General features: G+C 43.3%; 1 protein-coding gene across 1 annotated transcript in view; it reads right to left on the bottom strand.

Annotated features, from left to right (window-relative positions):
* The window catches only part of LOC122560818 (transcription factor COE3-like), a 228,795-nt gene extending 215,504 nt beyond the window's left edge, over positions 1 to 13,291 (bottom strand). The window contains exons 1-4 of the mRNA XM_043712331.1: positions 12,680 to 13,291; positions 11,278 to 11,434; positions 10,453 to 10,516; positions 8,457 to 8,512 (exon numbers count right to left, since the gene is read on the bottom strand). Of these exons, the coding sequence (XP_043568266.1) occupies positions 8,457 to 8,512; positions 10,453 to 10,516; positions 11,278 to 11,434; positions 12,680 to 12,813 (411 nt within the window). The 5' untranslated portion in view covers positions 12,814 to 13,291. The remainder of the gene's footprint in view (positions 1 to 8,456; positions 8,513 to 10,452; positions 10,517 to 11,277; positions 11,435 to 12,679) is intronic.
* Positions 13,292 to 22,675: the final 9,384 nt, after the last annotated feature.

Below are 22,675 nucleotides of genomic sequence, written 5' to 3'. Positions count from 1 at the left end.
CGACTGTCTGTGTGGAGTTTGCACGTTCTCCCCATGTCTGCGTGGGTTTCCTCCGGGTACTCCGGTTTCCTCCCACAGTCCAAAAATGTACAGGTTAGGTGAATTGGCCATGTTAAATTGCCCATAGGGGAATGGGTCTGGGTGGGTTACTTTTTGGAGGGTTGGTGTGGACTTGTTGGGCTGAAGGGCCAGTTTCCATACTGTAGAGAATCTAATCTAATCTAATCATGGCCTACTCCTGCTTCTATTTTTTGCTATGATTCACCACACTACCCTACCTTCAGCTGCCCAGGGCATGCAACACTGAACTCTCCTCCCTGGAATGTAAGGACATTTATGTGACACCTGATACTTCCTCGGGATTGTCCAAAGCATTACATAGCTGAGTAAGTACTTGAGTGTTGTTACAAAAATGGAGACAGGTTACTGAAGTTTTTCACTTCTGCATTCAACAGGAATCATGCAAGAGGTCAAATTTCAAAGGGAACACCAATTTACACAGCTTGAGCTGAGAAAATGGTGATCACCTCTGATTAGTCAAGGTAATTAAATACTGTTGAAATCCAGTCACTCTGAGTATGAGACAAGACAACACCTATATAGAAAGGTGTCATAATAATGGAAGGTGAAACTTTGATCTGATCATAACACAAGATGAAGACTCTTTTTAAAAATGTATTCACGGGATGAGGGCATCGCTGGCTAGGCCAACATTTATTGCCCATCCCTAATTGCCCAGAGGACAGTTAAGAGTCAACCACATTATCATCAATCTGGAATCACACATAGGCCAAACTGGGTAAGGATGGCAGTTTCCTTCCCTAAGAAGCATTGGTGAACCAGATGGGTTTTTCCTGTTAATCGTTAGATTATCAATCTAATCTAATGAATTTGTAGACTTTTGATCACAGATTTTCATTTAATTCAAATGCCATCAATGGCTACAGTGAAATTTGAACCCACATCCCCAGACCATTGCCTGGGCTCTGAATTTACAAAAACCAGCGAAAATACTACTAGGCCAACACCTCACCTAACCTTCAGGCCATCAGTTCCGTACATTACTAGCAACAGAACCTGTGGCTTGGGGACAGGCTTTGCAATAAGGGCCGAAGGCAAGAGCTTCAATTTAATTGGAGGAAATTCTGGCTCATCCAAAACTGCACATCAGACAAGTAGTCTGTGAAAAGAAACACAAAGGTGTAAAGTGCAGGATTCTCAAGTTTATTTAAAACCCGCGTTCTTTGCCTAATGGAAAAATTCAGTCCATACATTAGCTGCAAACCACAGACTTTTGTCTGCTGCTAAGAAAAACAGCAGAAAAACAGATATAGCATGGGAAACAAAGGGTCATAACTTTGAGCACTGCAACAGAAAAATGACAGAACAGGCTCCCTGTATTATACATTCCTGAAGAAGGGCTTATGCCCGAAACGTCAATTCTCCTGTTCCCTGGATGCTGCCTGACCTGCTGCGCTTTTCCAGCAACACATTTTCAGCTCTGATCTCCAGCATCTGCAGACCTCACTTTCTCCCTGTATTGTAGTCGAGAGGCATACATCTCTAAAGCTGGACATACAATGTTACAATCAAGGGAGAGACAAGAGGTAAAAAGAAACAGATATTTTGGGGACATTGCCCACTCTTCTTCCAGACCAGTCAGTCCCACATTTTGACTCATACCCTACAGTTATGAATGGAACTTCAATGTGTCATTCATTATTTATCAAGCAAATGCTTAGTTAAATGAATACCAATTTCAAGAGTTGGTTTCATTCTTTGATTGTATGCAAGAGTCCCTAAAATGTTTGTTTCCCTTTCCTAATTGCCCTCAGAAAGCAACAGGGATCTGTCTTCTTAGAAGGATAGAAAGTACAAGTCATTTGGTCCATCGAGTCCGCTCTGCGATTGTACCTGACCTAGCTCAATGCTGCTCTCACTCCTGCTCTCTCCCCAATTCCCATTGATGCCTGAAGCTTCGAGAAATCTATTTTATCTATTTCTTTCTTAAATGTCTTGAGCTCTGCATCCCTCTAGTGCAGGTACTTTCTGAATGCTGATGGATTACTTCCTCAACTGTCAGGACAAATCAAGATAAATGGTCAGAGCCATCCTACTCAGGGGTGGTGACTGGTCGATGTACATATGGAACCTGGCACTGTGTCCTTGATGACATTTTGGTGAGAAACAGGATGGGAACAAGAACTGATTTATAGGGGAATGTGGTGTTTTGCCTCACAGCTAGAATACAGTATATTTTTAAGAGATATGTTCATGATCTCATGTGACTTGAGGATATAAAGGTCTCAGACTCCATCTTAACTGGAGCCATTTGAACCACGAAATGCTGGTGGAAGTAGGCCGTGATATCAAGTACAGGGGATCGGATGGACCCTGGTGCATGTGCCCACAGATCCTTGAAGGCAGCATGATAAGGCAGATAAGAAAGTTAAGAAAGCACTTGGGATACTTGCCTTAATTAGTCAAAGCACTGAATACAAAAGCAGGGAGGTTATTATAGAACAAAATCAGAATTTGCTGGAAAAACTCAGCAGGTGTGGCAGCATCTGTGGAGAGGAAGCAGAGTTAATGTTTTATGTCCAGTGACCCTTCTTCAGAACACCCTTCTGAAGAAGGGTAACTCTGCTTTCTCTCCACAGGTGCTGCTTGACCTGCTGAGTTTTTCCAGCAATTTCTGATTTCCCACATCCGCAGTTCTTTGTTTTTGTTTAGAGGTTAATGATGGAGTTGTATGTGGTGAGAGTTAGACCACTGTTGCAGTTACACTAAAGGGTGCTACTGTACCAGAAAGGATGCAGAAGCGATTTGCCAGGATGTTGCCTGGACTGGAACAATCCAGCAATGAAGAGAGACTGGATAAACTCAGGTTGTTTTCCTTAGAGCAGAGAAGGCTGTGGGGGTGGTGGGCGGTGAGGTGGGGTGTGGGATCTAGTTGATGTGTTCAAAATTCAGAGGGCCATTGATATGGTTCCAACCAACCCAACCGCCCTGTGGCTGAACACTTTAACTCCCCCTCCCAGGTCCTTGGCCTCCTCAATCGCCAGATCATGGCAACATGACACCTGGAGGAAGAGCGCCTCATCCTCCGCCTAGGAACCCTCCAACCACAAGGGATGAATGCAGATTTCTACAGCTTCCTCATTTCCCTTCCCCCCCACCTTATCTCAGTCCCAACCCTCGGACTCAGCACCGCCTTCTTGACCTGCAATCTTCTTCCCGACCTCTCCGCCCCCACCCCCTCTCCGGCCTATCACCCTCACCTTGACCTCCTTCCACCTATCACATTCCCAATGCCCCTCCCCCAAGTCCCTCCTCCCTACCTTTTATCTTAGCCTGCTTGGCACACCTTCCTCATTCCTGAAGAAGTGCTTATGCCCAAAACGTCGATTCCCCTGCTCCTTGGACGCTGCCTGACCTGCTGCGCTTTTCCAGCAACATATTTTTCAGCTCTGATCTCCAGCCTCTGCAGTCCTCACTTTTTCCTAAACCTTTTCCCCAAAGTTGAGCAGGTGTTTAAGAGGGGACTTGAAGGGAAAAAAACATTTAACACGGAAAGCTGTGAGTATCTGGGAACTCACCACCTCAACAGTGATAGAGGCAGGAAACCTCAAGACATTTAATACCTATTAGGTGAACATTTGAAACACTATAACATACAAGGGTATGAGCCAAGTGCTGGAAATGGGTGTAGAATAGTTGGATGTTTGAAGACTGGTGCTGACACAATGGGCTGAAGGGCCAAATTCCATGCTGTAAAAACTCCACGACTCCATGGCTGTGAATTGAGGAGAACAAAGGATGGTTCATCACAGCAGATGATAACTTTGAGAGTATTATCAGTGCTGTGGAATGGGAAGACATTTAATTGGAGAGGTTCAAACATTATAGGAGATGTGGGAAAGAGAGGGCAGATAGAGAATCATAGGATCCCTAGAGTGTGGAAGCAGGCCATTCAGGGACAAAGTGAGGACTGCAGATGCTGGAGATCAGAGTCGAAAGTGTGGTGCTGGAAAAGTACAGCAGGTCAGGCAGCATCTGAGGAACAGGAGAATCGACGTTTCAAGCATAAAGTCTTCAGGCCATTCAGCCCATCATGTCCACACCAACCCTCTGACGAGCATCCTACCCAGAAACACCTCCCAAGCGTATCCCCATAACCCTACATTTACTGTGGTTAATCCACTTAGCCTGCACATCTCTGGGCACTATGGGACAATTTAGCATGATCAATCCACCTAACCTGCACACGTTTGGACTGTGGGAGGAAACCGGAGCACCTGGACAAAAGCCTCACAGACACGGGAAAATGTGCGGACTCCACACAAACTGTCACCTGAGGGTGGAATCAAACCTGCGATCCTGGCGCTATGAGGCCTGGCGCATTGACCACTCAGGCACCATGCTGGCCCAAGCGAGGCAGTAAGATTAAGAGATGAGCCCTTTCTCAATTTCTTTCACAGGACATGGGCAAAATGGTCCTGTCCAAACAATACAGGCAGGGTGCCAGCATCTTGGAGAGGCTGTAGAGGCTATTTGTTCGAATACAGCACCAGTTACATAGAGAGAAAGTAGAAGCTGAGGCTGTCCTCATCAGACATATTCAAGATCACAAATTGTTCTAATAAAATAAATGCAGAGAAATTGTTTTCAGTAGCAGGAGCTCCAGCAATGAAAAGGAACTTGCTGATTAACCTGAACAGTCTTGACAGGATGGATCTGGAGAGGCTGCTTCATCTTATGGGAGAATCTAGAACCAGGGCTCACTATTTTAAAATTAGGTGTTGCCAGTTTAAAACAGATTAGGCAAATTTATTTCACTCTTTCAGAGCTGAGAGTCTGTGTAACTGTCGTCCTAAAAAAAAAGATGGAGAAATGCTCGAAAATATTTAAGGTAAAAGTAGATAGATTTGTGTCGAGTGGGGTCGGGGAGTTGTGTAGATTTGACATTACAATCAGATGGACTAGGCTTCAGGGGCCAAGTGGTTTATTCCTGCTCCTTATTGACACATAAAGAGGTGACTGACAAACAAAACAGAGGCCATGTGAGGAAATATTCTTTTACAGAGCAAGTTATAGTGATTTGGAGTTCATTGCCTGAAGAGGTGATGAAAGCACATTGAGTGCTAACTTTCAAATGGGATTTGAATAAATATTTGAAGGGCTGTGGGGATAGTAGGGGAAGGCAATGGCAAGTCACCACCGCTAAAGCTGCCAAGAAAAGCAGCTCAGAATGAAGAGTCAGCAAACAAGGAGCCAAGGGCCTGGCTTCAGACAGCATACTCAGGAACTGCACGGAATAAGGAAAGGGACTAACTGGATAGCTCTACCGTGGAACTGGCGCAGACACAATGAGTCAAACAACCTATTTTGCTCAGCATCATACTACGATCTTGTAATAGTAGCACTGCTAAAATATACGTTCCCCCGAGACGGATGTGAGACGCAAACTCTCGACATTCATCAAAGAGGACAACTGTTCGATCTGCTCAGCTGTTTCTGTGCGTTCAACATGTTACAATCTCCGTCTAATTAACACATTACAAGTTGAAGCAAGTATTTGGGCCCTGGACGATGGTTACAAAGGTAATTGCTAATATCAGGCAAACAAATCTGTGAACCCATCATTGCGCCTACGTATGAATTAATTCCCCAGTTTGCTCGGCTCTACTGGCAGGACAGACTTGAGGAATAAAAGAAGTGATCATTTTGGACAGCAGTATTTTTATATTTTCTCTTGTCAAAGCAAACAGCTGTCTTGATTCTCGGAAAGACAGCATTTTGCGATAAAAAGTGAGAATGGAATTCATCCCAAGATAACAATTCTTAAGTTTTAGGGCAGAAGCAAACTATGCGCTTCCAATGTTCATATCTATGTTTAAAATGATCTGTATTTCTCTTTAGTGCTTGCCTTTCTTCAATTATAACACAGAAACTGGAGAAATCCATCCAGTCCTTCAAACTTGTTCCACCATTCAATTGACTCGTGATTTCTGTAATCCTGAGCACATTTTTCCAACAAAAGTCTATCAGTCACAGTTTGTCCTTTTCAATCGACCACCAACAGCTGTTTTATGGGAGATTGTCCAAATCTCCACTAGCCATTGTATGAAGAGGTGTTCCTGTTGTCACTTCTGAGGAGACTGTCTCTAACCTTTGAGGTTATGCCACTCAGCACTGAACTCAGTCCTCCCGCCAAACACCGACAAAGGAAATGGTTTCTCTTTGATTACTCTCATGTAACCATCTGAAACAGCTCAGTTAGACAAATCCTAACCAACATGAAGCTTGTTGTGCCCACTGCTCTTGGATTCTCAAATACTTGTAAAAGATTGCTCCCACAAGATCGAAGTGAAATCCAATCCATGGTGATGCAGCCTGCTCAGAATTGGACCCCAATAGCCAAATACAAATTCAGTGCCAATGACCTTAAAATAAAGTTGCTTACATTCACTAACCAGCAACACACAAATCGTTCCAGTTGTCATTAACTTGCAAAACTGACGCATGGAGATTGCACGCCTGAGAGTTAGAAACACAAAAATAAAAGGAGACTCTACTCTGCAGCAATTCCTCTGTATCTGCCCAAGGCTGTCTGATGGGGACAGTGGAGAGTGAGATTTACTCTGTCTGTATCTAACATGTCTTCCACCGTGTGTGTGTGTCTCTGTCTGTCTGTCTGACCGGTCTTGGGAGTGTTTGTTGGAGATAGTGCAGAGAGGGCTACATTCTGTATCAGGGAAGTTGGAGGCATGGTGATCATTGGGTTAGTAATTCAAGGTAATGTTCACGGACATGGGTTCAAATCCTACCCTAGCAGCTGGTGAAATTAAACAAGATCTAATAAAAATCGACAATTAAGAGCCTGGCTATGCTGATCGTGGATTGTCTTTTAAAAAATCTGGTTCACTAACGTCCTTTAGGGAAGGAAATCTGTTGTCCTTACCTGGTCTAGCCTAAAATGTGACACCAGACCCATAGCAATGTGGTTGCCTCTTAAAATCCCCCCTGAAACAGCCTCGAGAGCCCATCAATTCAAGAACAACTAGGGGCCTTCAAGAGATGTCTACACCCCTGTTAAAAAAAAAATTTAAAATCTAATCTTGCGCTGTACCTGCATGAGTGGGGCAATGTTGAGAGGATAGCAAACTGGAAATGTGAAACTGCAAGGGTGAAATAGAACAAGAGAGCTCTACTCATTCTTTAACCCATGTTGTAGCTGCCCTGGGAGTATTTGAATCAGACAGTGTAGACGGAGTTTTAGTCTTTCTTAAATTCAAGCTGCACATATTCTCATGTTTAATGGGGAAATGTTTTGGGCTTTGATCTGTGCAATGTCTGTCCTGAAGCAGTGAAGAGAGATCTTTTCCCTGCATCTGACAATGTGATGTACCTGAGATTGGGAGTATTTGGCGTTGGCATTGATTCTCTAAATTGGAAGCAGTAAGGAGTTTTCCTCATGATTAAAATCCCTCAGAATGAAGACTAAAAATAAGTGACAGAATAAGAAAATGTCAGCTAAATATGGGAGTGCTTTATACCTCAATAACAATTTGAGTAGCATGGTTCTGGAATCTTGTAACTGGTAAGGAGAGTAATGTGGAATTATGTTTCACATTTATAGTTAGCTGAATTTAAAATTTAAAAGCTGCCTTCAAAGAAAATCATTAGAATATTATTTAAAGAGCCAATGTTAATGTCTTACTTTTTGTTACAAATCTCTGATCTACAAAAAAAGTGAATAAATCTCTCATCACTTTCTTACAACTGTCCTGTTCATAATTCAATCCAATAAAAATTAAGTAACTGGACTAAATATTCTGTGATTTGTGACTGTTACGGTAATTTCCGATGAGGGGATCGATCAGTTCTGACTTGCATGTCACGCGATTACAGAATGTGCGGTAAAACCATGCAGCCCCTCATTGCAGCATTGCGACAAAGCTGTGAATGAGCAGACAACACCCCCGGGGGGAGTGGGGGAGAAGAGGAGGTTGGCATGTTGGCATGGAAGTGGTGGCAGGAGAATCCTTCCGAAGTCAAAATTAATTTCAGTGGCGCCACTGAAGGGCGCATCTTGTAATTATTGATCAGCCAAAGAAAAACAGAACACAACAGTTCAATAGTTCGACGGATCACCCTGTTGCTATTAATAACAAATCGAGGCAGACCCACCACATCAGTGGTTACGTTACCCGTTTCAAAATATAATTCAATTTGAAAAGCAGGCGAGATAGCAAGACAAATCATTGCAAAAACATGCCTCTTTTCAGATAAGAAGAAATGTCAAAACGGTTGTGTTTATAAATGAACCAGTTTGGTTTCTGCCTGGATGAATTTATTAAATTGAGAGGTATTATTGATATTTAAAATTGTCAGCAGTGAATTATCAGCCAGATTTGTTGCTTACAAATGTGACACAGCCAATCCACTCTTACCTGTTTGGTCATTGAGTCGATGAGCCGTACAAATAAATCCTGCTCTGTTCGGATTCCTGGGGGGAAAAAAAAGCATGAAGTAAATTCAGGGACATGTTCTTTCAAATTTTTTGTATCCCTCAGATCCATCTCTTACCATAACATGACAGCACTATTATTTTTATTTGAGGGGAAAATGCCATTTCAGTGTTTTACGAAAAAAAAGCTTCTCTTCAGCCAGGACAAAGAGAATCACCCAAGTTTAAAAAATAAAACTGTGGCCATTCAAAGTGTGTGAAAGAAGTGTTACAGTGGTCAAACGTTAAACTGTCTATTGTTCACAGCTGTTTCCAAATCTGCTGTATATGTCCAGTGCATTTTGTTATTTCAGATTGGTAAATTTAAATGTTTTACGTTTAATTCCACCCCACTACCCTTCTCTACCTCTTGTTCACTTTTTCCCATTCTTTCAAACTTTTCCTTTCCCCCAAAAATCTTTCTCTCCTGCATATTGCTGCTTTCTTTCCGCGTCCTTATCCCATTATCTCTCTCTCGTTCTATTTTCCCTTGCAGCTGCACCTTTTTCCTTTAACTGCCCTCTCCATTTTCCCCTCCCTTTGCTACATCGTGAGCAGTCACTGGTTCTCCATTCCCTTGTTTGAATACTTTCAGATCAGGATGGCGGGGGGGGGGGGATGTCAAACAGTTAAATCGAATTTCAATCCCAGACCACAAGTCTCCCAACTCTGGCTGTAACCAAACAGAACAAGTGGCATTGTTCAGTTCGATATTATTACTGTCTTGCGAACTGGAAGGCAAGGTACGGTTTGTGTAACGGGGTGGAAGTCGGTTAATTCAGCAAAAGCAGTTTGACAATTGTGTGTGCATGAGAGAGAGAGAAAGAGAAATATTACAGGACATGTATTAACGGTGCGAGTGAATTCGGTACGGACCAGTTAAATCTCTCTCACACACAAACCTCTGCATAAAGAAATCTAGCATCTTACAGATTAACTACACGATTTTAAAACATTCTCAGAATTGACATCAATAAAACAAATGACAGCGCGATTGATAACAGACCGACGTCAATGTCAAGCTAAATAAGGGCAGCACAGACTCTTAGATCAACACCTCCTGCTTAAGACTCGAACTTAGGTTTACACGCCCGTGACCAATCGTAACAATAATTACTTCTTAAAGCAAAGAAAATCTCCAAAACGATTATGAAATCATTATTTCTCTAAGCGTCGGAAAGCCTATATATATAGCTACTTTTTTTTAACAGCTTGGTATAAAGTTTTGCACAGAAGTTTTCAGATCATTTCATTGTGTTCGGAAGATGAGTCACTGCATCCGACGCATCAACTCTGCCCAGATGCTGCCAGACCTGCTGAGATTTTCCAGTAATTTCTGGTTTTATTTCTGTCTTCCAGCGCCCGCAGTTCTTTTGGGGTTTTTTTTTAAATTTCATTTTCAGTCTTGTGCAAATCGCCAACTTTAGACCGAAGCTGTTGCGATTGTTTTAGAGCTGAGTAGATAAACATGCCAACAATCCCAGATTATAAATATCAACATCAGCAGCGGGGAGCAGCGTGTGTCCTGGGCGCAAGTTCCTATCTCTGATTGACAATGTTTTTTATTTCAGGAGTTTTCAACACAAATTAATTTTGAGTAGTTTTTGGGAAAGCAAAGACTATTTTTGCCATGTGCATTTTTCTTTCTGAATAATACCTCAGCTCCCCACTACCAAAAGATTGAAATGAGTTTTGTTGATTTGCACAATGCATTGAAAAAAATGTTTGCAATTGACACGCCTTACCCAATCGACACTGTTTAATTATGTGATTTATTTACGTAACTCGATCTTGAAACAAGCTGTCTCTCCGTGCAATTAAACTCTGATCTAAAAGATGGCAAATTGTGTGTTTTTTTCTGGGGGGGAGGAAGTTTGTGAGTTTTTTTGTTCATGTTTCTGGTACTGTTTGTTGCAATCTGGGGGTAGAGAGTGACTTACCGTTGCTGTACAGGAGCTGTAATTTATAGTGAACACCGTTGTTTGTTTTTTCCCCGTTCTGTTCCTGCGGGCGAAAGCACAAAAGGCGTTAAGTTCGGATCGAATGCAAGCTGCATTCGCATGCCGCCTGAACGCAACTTTGAGTTTTACTCCCAACATCAACAAAAAGGTGTAACGAGAGGCCGATGAATTTCGCGCGTTTGTCGAGCTGAGACCAGAGCAAGCTTTTGCTGAAATGTGCATTACAGGCTGAAGTCAGACACTGACGGCGAGCAATTGGTATCAACGGCTCTCTCTCTCTCTCGACCTCCTGTACCCAAGATTTGGAGATGCCGATGTTGGACTGGACTATCACCTGATGAAGGAGCGTCGCTCCGAAAGATAGTGTGCTTCCAATGAAACCTGTAGGACTATAACCTGGTGGTGTGTGATTTTTAATCCAGTATCCAACTCCGAGTATGTGGGATATCGGGTCTGGAGTCAGTAAAGGAGCAGATTTTGACAAAACAAAATGTGAGGAGTTTATGGGGTACAGTAAAGGGACAATTTACTGTGAGATTTTTTTTTAAAAGGTATCAGTTTTGAGGATCTGTGAGAAATGGGAAAAGGAAACACACAGAACTGCAGAGAGTTTCAGGCACGTTAACACTCAGGGGCAATAACTAAAACCAGAGGAACTGACATCAAAAAAACTTCAGCTCAAAATATAAGGAGTTGTTCACAGGGGGCCCGAGGAGTCGTAAATGGAAAGGGGGAGATGGAAGGGGACAGTAAGGACGGGAATCGGGTGGGAGAGGAAAGGAATGGAAAGGATAGGCAACTTACTTTATCTTTCTCTACGAAGTCAACAAACGCTGTCCTCTCAATCTCCACCGGCTGGCCTTGGCGGTCGTACAGAGCCAAGACGAAGTGGAAGAAATTGGATTTACGCAGGTTCGAAGGCGGCTGTTTCTCGAAATGTGACCGGGCCAAACCGACTCCACTGCGGGCAAAGCAAATCACAAGCAAGGGCTTCGGTTAACGGCGTTTGTACAAGGCGGTTTTTGAAACAACTGGAAGTTAACGGGAGAGGGAGGGGACTTGAATCGGTTACAACTTGGGGAAAGTGAAATCAACCTCTTTATTTACTTGGAAGTTTGGATAATGATCCTTAGAAGCACGAAATTTTTTTAAAGGGTTAGATTATATCAGCGGCGGCAGTGATGTTTCAGATTTTTAACACCGATTAATTAAATGTTTCTTTAAAAATAACCCACACATCTGCTAGTTTTAAGTAAAACTAAGCGGGATGGGTTTTTTTTTAAAAAACATTCCGTCTTCATTTTCTAAGTTATGGAGAATAATTTGCAAAACGGGGAAGGTTGATATAACTCGAAAGGAGAGATTACTGAAGAGGGAAATTTAACGGATAAAAGATTGAGGAAACTTCTTGTTTTGCTCGGGACGTTATTTTTTAGGGATTATGAATTGTGCAAAAGAAGCGGGGGGTGGGGGGGGGGGAATTAATGGGAAGCAAGGATAACATTATGAGAACTCTAAACGAGATCCCAGAAGTCGAGCGGACCGTTTTATACAATGTATTTCACTCAAAGCTGATTTATTGTCAACAAAGGACGGAAAGCCTTCGAGGCACGGACTTCTGAGAGGGTAGAAGTAAGTAACAGATTCCAAAATTCCATTGTTAAAAGATTTACTCAGAAAATGAGGGAGGTCAGAAAGAAAGAGGGACGGAGGGAGGGAGAGAAGCAACAGAACTGTACATAAGAAGGGGAAGGAGAGAAAGGGATGGAGAGAGGGGAGAATAGATGGGAAGAAGGGAAGGAGAAAGAGGGGGAGAGGTAGAGAATAAGGAATAAGTGGAGAGAGGAAGACGCAAAAAGCAACTAAATACACACCGGGTGGGAAAAATAACCTGGACCTAAATATCGAATTTTCCCCCGGACAGAGGATTTTTTATAATGAAACACGACGAGGAATAATACAGAAACACACATTGAGAGAGTTAGCAGCTCCAGATCACACGGGCTGGGAATAAACATTGGAAATTGGTATCTGGGACACAGGGGTAACAAGAGCGCGGGGGGGGGGGGGGTGAAATATGACAACAATGTAGGAGCAAATTACTGCAGATACTGTAGTGAAAACACAGCAAGAAGCACCCCTTCTGCCTGGAAACGGGGGGGGGGGGGGGGGCGAATAATAGGAAGTATGAAGCGTTCGAACTAACCTCTGAGCCGCGGTGTTCGCATCCAGTATCCCGCCGGAATGTATCCAGGTCCTAACAGGATTCATCCCAGTAATCAAAGGTTCTTCCTTCATGGCTAGACCCCCTCTTGGTATGGTGTCCTGGATGGCGAACATCAAAGCAGCCTTCTGTTTGTCTTGTCTGTCTGTCTCTCTCTCTGTGTTTGCTGTCTTGTGCGTTTCCAAAGAGAAACACAATAGTTAATTCTGCAAGGCTGTGTGTGTGTGTGTGGCGTATCACTTTCAGTGCAAACCTTTTCCCGTCTTTCGCTGCCTATCGGCTGAGCAAAACAGATCCCGGACAAGTCAATGGATCTGCTTCTCTCTCTCTGAACGGAGCAGAGTTGATTCTGCACTTATACAAGAATCGCATTCACTGAGAAATTAACATGTTGGCTTTTTTGTCCCCCCCCCCCCCCTGTTTCTCCGCTTGGAACAGAGATCTTCAAATTCAGCTGGGTAAAGTTGAAAGCGGCTGCATGTAATATGTGGGGATTGATATGTATCTAGACAGAGAGAGGTGTAAAATGTAACTGCAGCTCCCGTACGAGGGCAGCGCTGTCAATAGTGAGTTATCCATATGAGATCCAAAAGCTGAGGACCCCCCCCCCCCACCCGAGCACTCAAACCCCCTCCTCCACCTCCCGTCCAGGTCCCTCCCTCTCTCCCTTCCCCGAGTCTTTGTGCCTCCCCTATCCCAGAGGAATGCACCTTCTCCCGGGCTCCGACACTTGCCAACTCTCCCTCCCTCCCTCCCACCCCGGGGAGAGAGAGAGAGAGAGAGAGAACGGAGCGAGCGAGACAGACGCTGCTTCTCTCCTTGATTGACAGTCAGGAGGTGGGGTCACACTCTCCAAATTAGGAGATCTTTCTTTAAATCTCCCCTGGCTGACTTCTCCAGGATTGGCTGCAGGTTGAGGGGATGGGGGTGGGTTCTCCACAGTGACATCAGGCAGCACCCTCGTCATCACCCTCCCTCCCCAACTCCCCTCGTTCCAAATAAAAAGTGAAATCCCAGGTAGGATAAAGTCCTTTTTCTTTAACTCTTGGAGGACCGATTTAGTCTGCAACTAAATCACATCTGAACAGAACAAGGCAGAAACAAGGTACTCTCCCCCAGAATCCGGCCCTTTTGTGAAGGGGCTATCCCAAGGGCATTTCAAATGAAGGGCAGGAGGATACTCTGAGCTCAGTTTTTTTTTCATCCAAAGAGTGTTTGGACTGCTATGCCTGGGAGGGTAGTTGGAGAGGGAAACCTCACAATTTTTTTTACAAAACTATTTAGATAAGCACTTGAGATGTCATAACATAGAATCCCTACAGTGAGCAGAAAGAGGCTATTTGGCCCATCGAGTCTGTACCAACCCTCTGAAAAGCATCAGATCCAAATTCACCTTATCCCTGTAACCCTACATTTCAATCCACCTATCCTGCATATAGAATCATAGAGTCATAGAGATGTACAGCATGGAAACAGACCCTTCGGTCCAACCCATCCATGCCGACCATGCCAACCCAATCTAGTCCCACCTGCCAGCACCTGGCCCATATCCCTCCAAACCCTTTCAATTCATATACCCATCCAAATGCCTCTTAAATGTTGCAATTGTACCAGCCTCCACCACATCCCCTGGCAGCTCATTCCATGCACGTACCACCCTCTGCGTGAAAAAGTTGCCCCTTAGGTCTCTTTTATATCTTTCCCCTCTCACCCTAAACCTATGCCCTCTAGTTCTGGACTCCCTGACCCCAGGGAAAAGACTTTGTCTATTTATCCTATCCATGCCCCTCATAATTTTGTAAACCTCTATAAGGTCACCCCTCAGCTTCCGACGCCCCAGCCTGTTCAGCCTCTCCCTGTAGCTCAGATCCTTCAACCCTAGCAACATCCTTGTAAATCTTTTCTGAACCCTTTCAAGTTTCACAACATCTTTCCGATAGGAAGGAGACCAGAATTGCATGCAATATTCCAACAGTGACCTAACCAATGACCTGTACAGGAAGAAACCAGAGCACCCAGAGGATACCCACGCAGACACATGAAGGAGCAGCACTCCGAAAGCTAATACTTCTCAATAAACTGTTGGAATGTAACCTGATACTGTGTGGTTTTTAATTTTGTCCAACCCAGTCCAACACTGGCAACTTCACATCATGTCATAACATTCACAACTATGGATTGGCACAGTGGCTCAGTGGTTAGCAGTTAGCACTGCTGCCTCATGATTGACAGGGAGCCAGGTTCGATTTCAGCCTCTGGTTACTGTCTGTATGGTGTTTGCACATTCTCCCCGTGTCTGTGTGGGGTTCCTCCCACACTCCCAAGATATGCAGGGTAGGTGGATTGGCCATGACTACATCGCTCATAGAGTGCAGGATAGGTGGATTGAAATGTGGGGTTACAGGAATAAAGTGGATCTGGGTCTGATACTTTTCAGTGGGTTGGTGCAGACTCGATGGGCCAAATGGCCTCTCACTGCTCACTGCAGGGATTCTATGATTGACAACCAAGATCATCATAACATGCACCATTTACTGGAGAATAATTGAACTACTCCCTTTGCACGACCACACTTACATGGAGTTCACATAAATTTGACAATGAGTATACAAAACAGGCAAGTTAATATCAATTCTGAGTTATGGGGGTGGCTGGATAAACTGAGACTCTTTCCCTGGAGTGTAGAAGGCTGAGGGGTGACGTTATGGGGTTTATGAAATCATGAGAGTATAGCTAAGGTAAATAACCAAGGTCTTTTCACCAGGGTAGAGGAGTCCTAAACTAGAGGGAATTGGTTTAAGGTGAGAGGGAAAAGATTTAAAAGGGACTCAAGGGGCAACTTTTTCACACAGAGTGGAATGAGCTGTCAGAGGATGTGGCAGATGCAGATACAATTACAACATTTAAAAGAGATTAGGACAGATACATGGATAGGAAAGATTTAGAGGGATATGGGCCAAACACAGCAAAATGGACAAGTTCAGTTTTGAAAAGCTTGTTGGTATGAATGAGTTGGGCTGTTTCTGTGCTGTATGAGTCTATGACTCTGTATGTGATAAACTGGAAGAGTATCCCAGTAGAAGCACTGAAAAGTGGAACATACTGCATGGAGATTAAGCCAAACTTTACTGCACATTCTGCAGTTTTCAAGTTGAAATGTTTTGACATGCATTTTTATAATTTTTTTATGAATAAAGGATATTAGGGGCGTAAACTGGTTATCTGTTTATGTTAATATCAAAGCATTGACAAAATGATTCAAATCCCTCATTATGCAAACTTGAATGATGAGAGTGACTTTTTTATCGTGAGTTACTATATGCAAACCGTTTTGGATCCGTCTGGAAGAAAGATTGTGGTTATGTCAAGAACAGAGATGCTGGACAAACTTAAAATGTCTGGCAGCCTCTGTGGAGAGAAACAGAGTTAACGTATGACTCTTGTTCAGAATTTTATATCATGTTTTTCGTCACTTTCTAAGGTGTTTTTGCCTGAAAAATTTGAACAGGAGAAGTCCATTTTACACCTTCAAGATTCTTCATTATTCAGTAAGATCATGGGCAATTTGCATACAGCCATGATGTGGGTTATGCCTGAAACATTGACTTCCTTGTTCCTCAGGTGCTGTACTTTTTCCAGCACCACACTTTATCAATTCTGACTTCTCCAGCATCTGCAGTCCTCACTATCTCCTGCAGCCTTACCTCTACATTCCTGCCTATCCTCCAGAACCCTTGATGCACTTCAGATCAGTAACCTGTCTACCTCAAACCTGATATGTCCAGTGATCCAGCCTCCACTGCCCTTTGGGGTGGAGAGTTCAAACTATTAATGACCCTCCCTAACAAAGGAAATCCTCCTCACCACTGTTGTAAATCAGAGACCCCTTGAAACTGTGCCTCTTAGTTTGCTATGCAAACTGCTATTTGCAAACTGGAAACTGCAAACTGGATTCTGCTATGCAATAGCCAACAAGGCACTTTCAAGTATCGTTAATGCCTGTCTGCACACAGCAAGGTCCCACAAATAGCAGCGTGATAATAAGTGGATATTTTGTTACTTAGTGATGCTACTAGAAGGATGAATATGGGGCAGTACTTTAGGGATAGTTCCCAGTTCTTTTTCAAATAGTGCCATAGGAGCGTTCAGAGGTACCTTAGAGGTCGGAGGGATCTTGAACATCTCAGCAAAAGGGCCTCACCTCAACAGGACATGAACTAACAATTTCTAACAAGGTGGGCATAAGCACTTTGGAGGTGTCAGTACTACTTTGGGTAGAATGTGCCAACAGTGCGGTGAATGGACCTACATCAAACGGGCTGTGGCAATTCAAGAAGGCAGCTCATCACCACCTCGTGCAGGGCAATCAGCGATGTGCAACAAATACTGGCCTAGCCAGCAACGTCCACGTCCCATGAATTACTTTTTGAAAAGTGCTATCAGCCAGGTCAGTGCTGCCATTGCCACTAATGCCAGACAAAGCAAATGTTCTGTCTTTCATAGACTTTCAGAGAATCCACTGAATAGAAGTGACACAATTTGAGCCTCCTTCTCTCACCGTACTTCATTTGTCCGACATGATGTGACACACGGAAAACAGAAATTGCTGGAAATGCTCAGCAGGTCTGGCAGCGTCTGTGAAGAGGAAGCAGAGTCTAGTGGCCCTTCTTGAACTGTCACACATCTGGGCAGGCAGAACTTGAATCCAGACTTCTTGGAGGGATGCTACCACTGTGTTGCAACAGCCTTTTCATACAGCTTTATCACTTTTGGAGTGATGTCCCTTTAAGAAGTCAAAATGTAAACCAACCCAAGTACCAGAATGTTGTCACATGCCTAGAGGCCTTGGCTGTCGGCTCTGTAGCACCTGAGACACAGGCTGTTTGTGGGCATTATTCTGTAAAGTATATATCAGTTTAGCTGGTAAGAAACATCCAGAGGTTTTTAAGTACCCAGAACCTATGTACTGCATTTGTATTCATTTTAATAACGTAGCAATATTATTGCATGGGATAATTTTTCTTCAAAAAAATGTTTGAAGGCCAAGTGGGCAATTGCAATCAAAATATAAGAGTAGTCTCAAAGTTCCACAGTACAGCAAACAAAGAAACAGATTTCTTTGCAAACTATGAATCCCTCCAAATTGACTGAGTTAATGCCAGCTGAATTAATTTTCATCAATCTAAAAGTTATTTCAAATTTGCAGAGCCAATTCCAGTCAGTCCATGTTGAACTAAGTGAAGGCATGCCGAAATTCAAATGAAGTAAAGAAAGTGGCCAGCATTTAAGAGCAGTACAGAGTCAACAGTGCAAATCCTAAACCAAGTTTCATGCCAATAGACAAGCAGCACTAAGTGGAGGCTTGGAAGGGTGGCTACCAAATCACCCCAGCATTTACTGGAGAGCTGTTGATCTATTAGGCAAGATTAACATTTCAAATAAAGGATGCAGCTATGCTTTATAGTCCAAACAGTTGCAGAATCGGCTAAACAAGCTGTGACGTTACTAGCAGTAGTCAACAATGAGGAGTTGCACAGAGTCAATACCTCTGAAGAGAACCTGAAAGATCCCATAGAAATATGGAAAGTCCCAGAAAATTAGCCTCATGCAAGAGTCAACTTGAGAACATATCATTTCAAATTGATTCTTTATAAGCAAAAGCCCCTCTGCATTTCAGGCCATCCAGTTTGTAGGAAGTTCTGAGAAACACAAATATGATTTAAGAGCCAGAGTAGAACAACTTTCAATTGTGTCTGCACCATCTAAATGTCAATACTGTAACAAGACAATGAGTGCAATGTTTGTAAAGCTGATTTATCGAAGTGGATAATGGAGTTAGTGATTGAGTCCACACTGACTGAGGCATTCCAAATAGGCCATTTGGTTGAAAAGAAAGGGCACTGCTTAACAGAGCATTCGGTGCATCAAGCTGCTTTAACGCTGTAGCTAGGACTCCAAAAGCAAACAAGCAGTGTGGTATGTGTGCTCTATTACACCCATCATGAAGTTATCCTGCATTTGGAGGCCCATGCAAAGTATGTGATATATATGGAGAAAGTGAGGACTGCAGATACTGGAGATCAGAGTCGAGAGTGTGACGCTGGGAAACCACAGCAGGTCAGACAGCATCTGAGGAGGAGGAGAACCGATGTTTCAGGCAAAAGCCCTTCACAGGGATTCTGCTGATTCTTCTGCTCCTCGGATGCTGCCTGACCTGTTGTGCTTTCCCAGCAACACACTCTCAGTGTGTGATATATATGGACCACCTATGCAAGAAGTCTAGTTCCATAGATGCCGACAGAGACTACAACAAGGCATAACTAAACAGGAGACAGATGCAACAGTAGGGCAACAGCAGCAAGGAATGTATCAGAGACCTGCATAAATGTAAGTTGTTGTAGCATGAAGGGAACGTCACTGCACTCTGACCAGACCAACGGGTGCTCACTCATCAGAGAGAGAGGCGACTGACAGTCATTTCAGCTGAGGGTCACTACGCCTCAGGTGAGGGGAAAGGTTGAGAAGGCGAGTCCTTTGTGGTAACCTCAGCCAGTGCAGGAATTGAACCCACATTATTGGCATCCCTCTGCATTGCAAGTTATTCAGCTTATAGGAAGTTCAGAGAAACATGAAATGAGTCAAAAGCCAGAGTTGAACAATAGTTCCAATAGTGTCTGCACCATCGAAGTGTGACCTGCTTTAATCAGGAATAGCAAACGATCTAAAACAGAAGGGGCCATGGAATGCTGTAATCGAGGGTGGCCAGATATTCTCCAATGTTCTTGGCCTAACAAGTTTAGGCTCAGTATCTTGAGAGACACTATCTTCAAAAGAAAGCAAGCCCTAGAGCCCAAAGCTATGTGCACTGGGAGATATTGCCACACCTACAACCAAGGAGGTATGGGCATAGAGCAAGTGAGATGACTAGCACATCATATGTTCAATTGGCCAGAGATTAACAGTGACATTGAAAAGTTAGCGAGGATGTGCGAGGCATGCCAGAGCCAGAGTAACATCTGGAGCCAATGCACCAATACCAGATTCTGTCCGTCCTTTTTTCCCAAAATCGCCAATGATCTATTTTCTGTGAATGGGCTGAACCTCCATTCATATCAACTATTTTTTCTCCAAATTTCCAATTTTCAGACAAGAACACTTCAAACCACATCATTGAGTGGCACATTCAGACTGTTTGGTGCACCTGAAAGAATAATTTCTGACAATGGGATGGAGCATAAGGGTAGACCTTTCAATGATATGTGTCAAATGAGGTGTGATCCATGAGTTCAGAGCTTCAGATCCATGATCTCAGAGCTTCACCTTTGGACACAGGATTACCAATGCCTGTGGAGATTATGTTCAGAAGGCAAGTGAGAATAACATTGCTAAACCATCACCTTTTCAAATTCTTCAAGATGCAGGATGCACTCCTCGACAAACAATGGAGGATGAAGTTGCCACGTGTCCAACAGGCAGGATCAGAACTACTCAACAGCACATCGGTCAGAAAGTCAGAGTCACGTATTTCACACTGGGCACGTTGTTACCCACAGAGATTTCCAAATTACACAGTGATCCCCAGCCTTCTGAAGTCACAATAAACAATAGATCAACTCTGAGGAAGAACAGAAGTCAGCTCAGGGAATTGTACAAAATGCCAATTGTGCATGCTGAACAGGAAGGAACCCACCCAGATGATGACAGTATGATGAAACACCAGGCTAATAAACAACACAATTAGGACACATCTGTAGACCAAGAGCAGCCAAGAGGGAAATCCAAACTTCCAGAGGTCACACCATAACAAGATCTGGATGAGTTGTCAAACCGCCAAAATGATTTATGAGCTCCTCGACTTCTGTACTTACAAATATTACAATCCCTACCTCTTTGTAACTAACTTTTTTTTATTATCCAACGTTTAAGTGTCATTACTTGTAGCTACCTTTGGGAAAAAAATAAGTGGGATGTTACATTATCACCTTTGGAGTGGTATTCCATTAAAAGATTAACATGCAAAGAAGCCAAGTACCCAGATGTTGTCACATGATCCCAGGCTCTCTGCTCTTTAGCATCTGAGATTACTATATACTGTGCACAATAGCTTAGCTGTAAATAAATCCACCAGAAATCTTCAAGCAAATGGAATGTACATAGCTAGTTTGTGTTACATTTAGTTAACACAACATTCTCTTTGGACTTTGTACTGCTGACTTCTGTGTCTCTATTGCAGCAATATTCTGTTTTTCTATTCTTCTTGCCAATCTCACATTACCCACTCCCAGGCTTTTGCATCCTGGTACCAAAGGAATTATTTTGGTCATCGTTTGACAACACTTGTACAATCAGTGCAATAAACCTATCTTGTTTCAATAATGGATGTAGCACACAATTTTGCTCCCAGTATCATAACTTTAACCTGTCTTGTGGTTTTCTAGTACGTATGAAATAATATATATTGGTTGTTTGCAACCATTGCACGGAAAGCTTGGGGCATTTTGGATAACAGATAGCAGCAGGTTTCATGAGCTGAACAGGAGGGTCCACAACTTCTCAGATGTGATTCTGGAGCTCCTAGTGGAGAGATGGCCTTTCCTCGTCTTATCCTCCTTACCCTCCTGTCCCTTCTCTTCTGCAGTAACTGACACCATGCTGGCTGGCCTTATTCCTTCCTCCCATTCCTCACCCAAATCAAGCAAGATATCCAAAAGCCCAGCATTCCCTTTCTCCTGGTCTCTACCATCAAGGTACCTTAAGGTGACATCTTGATGAATTGAAAGTGTTTTATTTGAAAGTGTACACGGCATTGGGGGGTTGTACACGGCATTGGGGGTTTGTATACGACATTAGGGGGTTTGTACACGGCATTGGGGGGTTGTACACGGCATTGGGGGTTTGTATACGACATTAGGGGGTTTGTACACGGCATTGGGAGTTTATACACGACATTGTACAGACTCAGTGGGTCGAATGGCCTTCTTCTGTATTGTTAAATTCTATTATTCTGTAATTCTCCTCATGAGTTCTGGATATAGTCTTCACAGCTTCAAAAGCAATTAACTTGAAATGATGAGTATCCCTTTAAGTGGTGTTTAAATCAGTATTAACACCATGTTTACTTCCTAATGGCTACTCACTATTAAAAGACAGCATTCATGAGCCTACAAAAATACTGTGCAGCCTTTGAATATACGGGCAGGAATTTTAAGTGGAAATCATTAATTTGGAAAACTTCTGAGTTGTTCAAAATGCAGGCTTCAATTCCTTTACAAAGATGGTGTTGCACACTAAAGCCAGGCTTCACATTTTAGCATCAGAACCTTGGCCATGTCTTCTTTAGTGAGCGAAAATAGTCCATTTATTCCCAAAATTACAGTCTCTGTGGGCTATGAATCCAGTCCACTGGATTATTAGTCAGCAAACATAAGCACTATGACACCATACCAACACATCATTTGTCGGCTAATACATCAACGTCAAGCAAGCTAATGGGAGCCAAGGTCCTCAGTGGAAATGAGTGAAGAGCAAATTTGGAATGAATATGAGGAAGATTGTGGGGGGTTACCCTCAGGGCTTTTCTTGCTCGGTGGGTAAATACAGAAGTCCATCAGAGGCTCCATTAACACAACGTGTCTCAGCAGAGCTGTCAGCTGTGCCATGGAAGGAGGAAATAAAAGGAACATGTTCCATTTGTGTACACGTTAACGTTGTCTCACTGAAAGGTCCCACAACACCCCAATTCTCTGTCTAAGCACCCTATGACCTGAATGTCCTTGTCTGCTATGATCTGCCTGTCCTGCTCGCAAAACAAAACCTTTCACTGCATTTAGTTACATGTGATTATAATAAACCAAATCAAATCAAAATCAGTTGAGTTAATACTGTAAGAAGGTGCATATTCAATGCTGAATGGCCTCTTGTCAAAATCAGGAGCCCAACTCTTCACTCTCCATCAGAAGTGTGTGGGCTTGAGACCCA

This window comes from Chiloscyllium plagiosum, chromosome 1, assembly GCF_004010195.1.
Source record: "Chiloscyllium plagiosum isolate BGI_BamShark_2017 chromosome 1, ASM401019v2, whole genome shotgun sequence".
Taxonomy (NCBI): domain Eukaryota; kingdom Metazoa; phylum Chordata; class Chondrichthyes; order Orectolobiformes; family Hemiscylliidae; genus Chiloscyllium; species Chiloscyllium plagiosum.
Note: the sequence above shows the minus strand (reverse complement) of the source record. Positions and strands in the feature narration are given on the sequence as shown.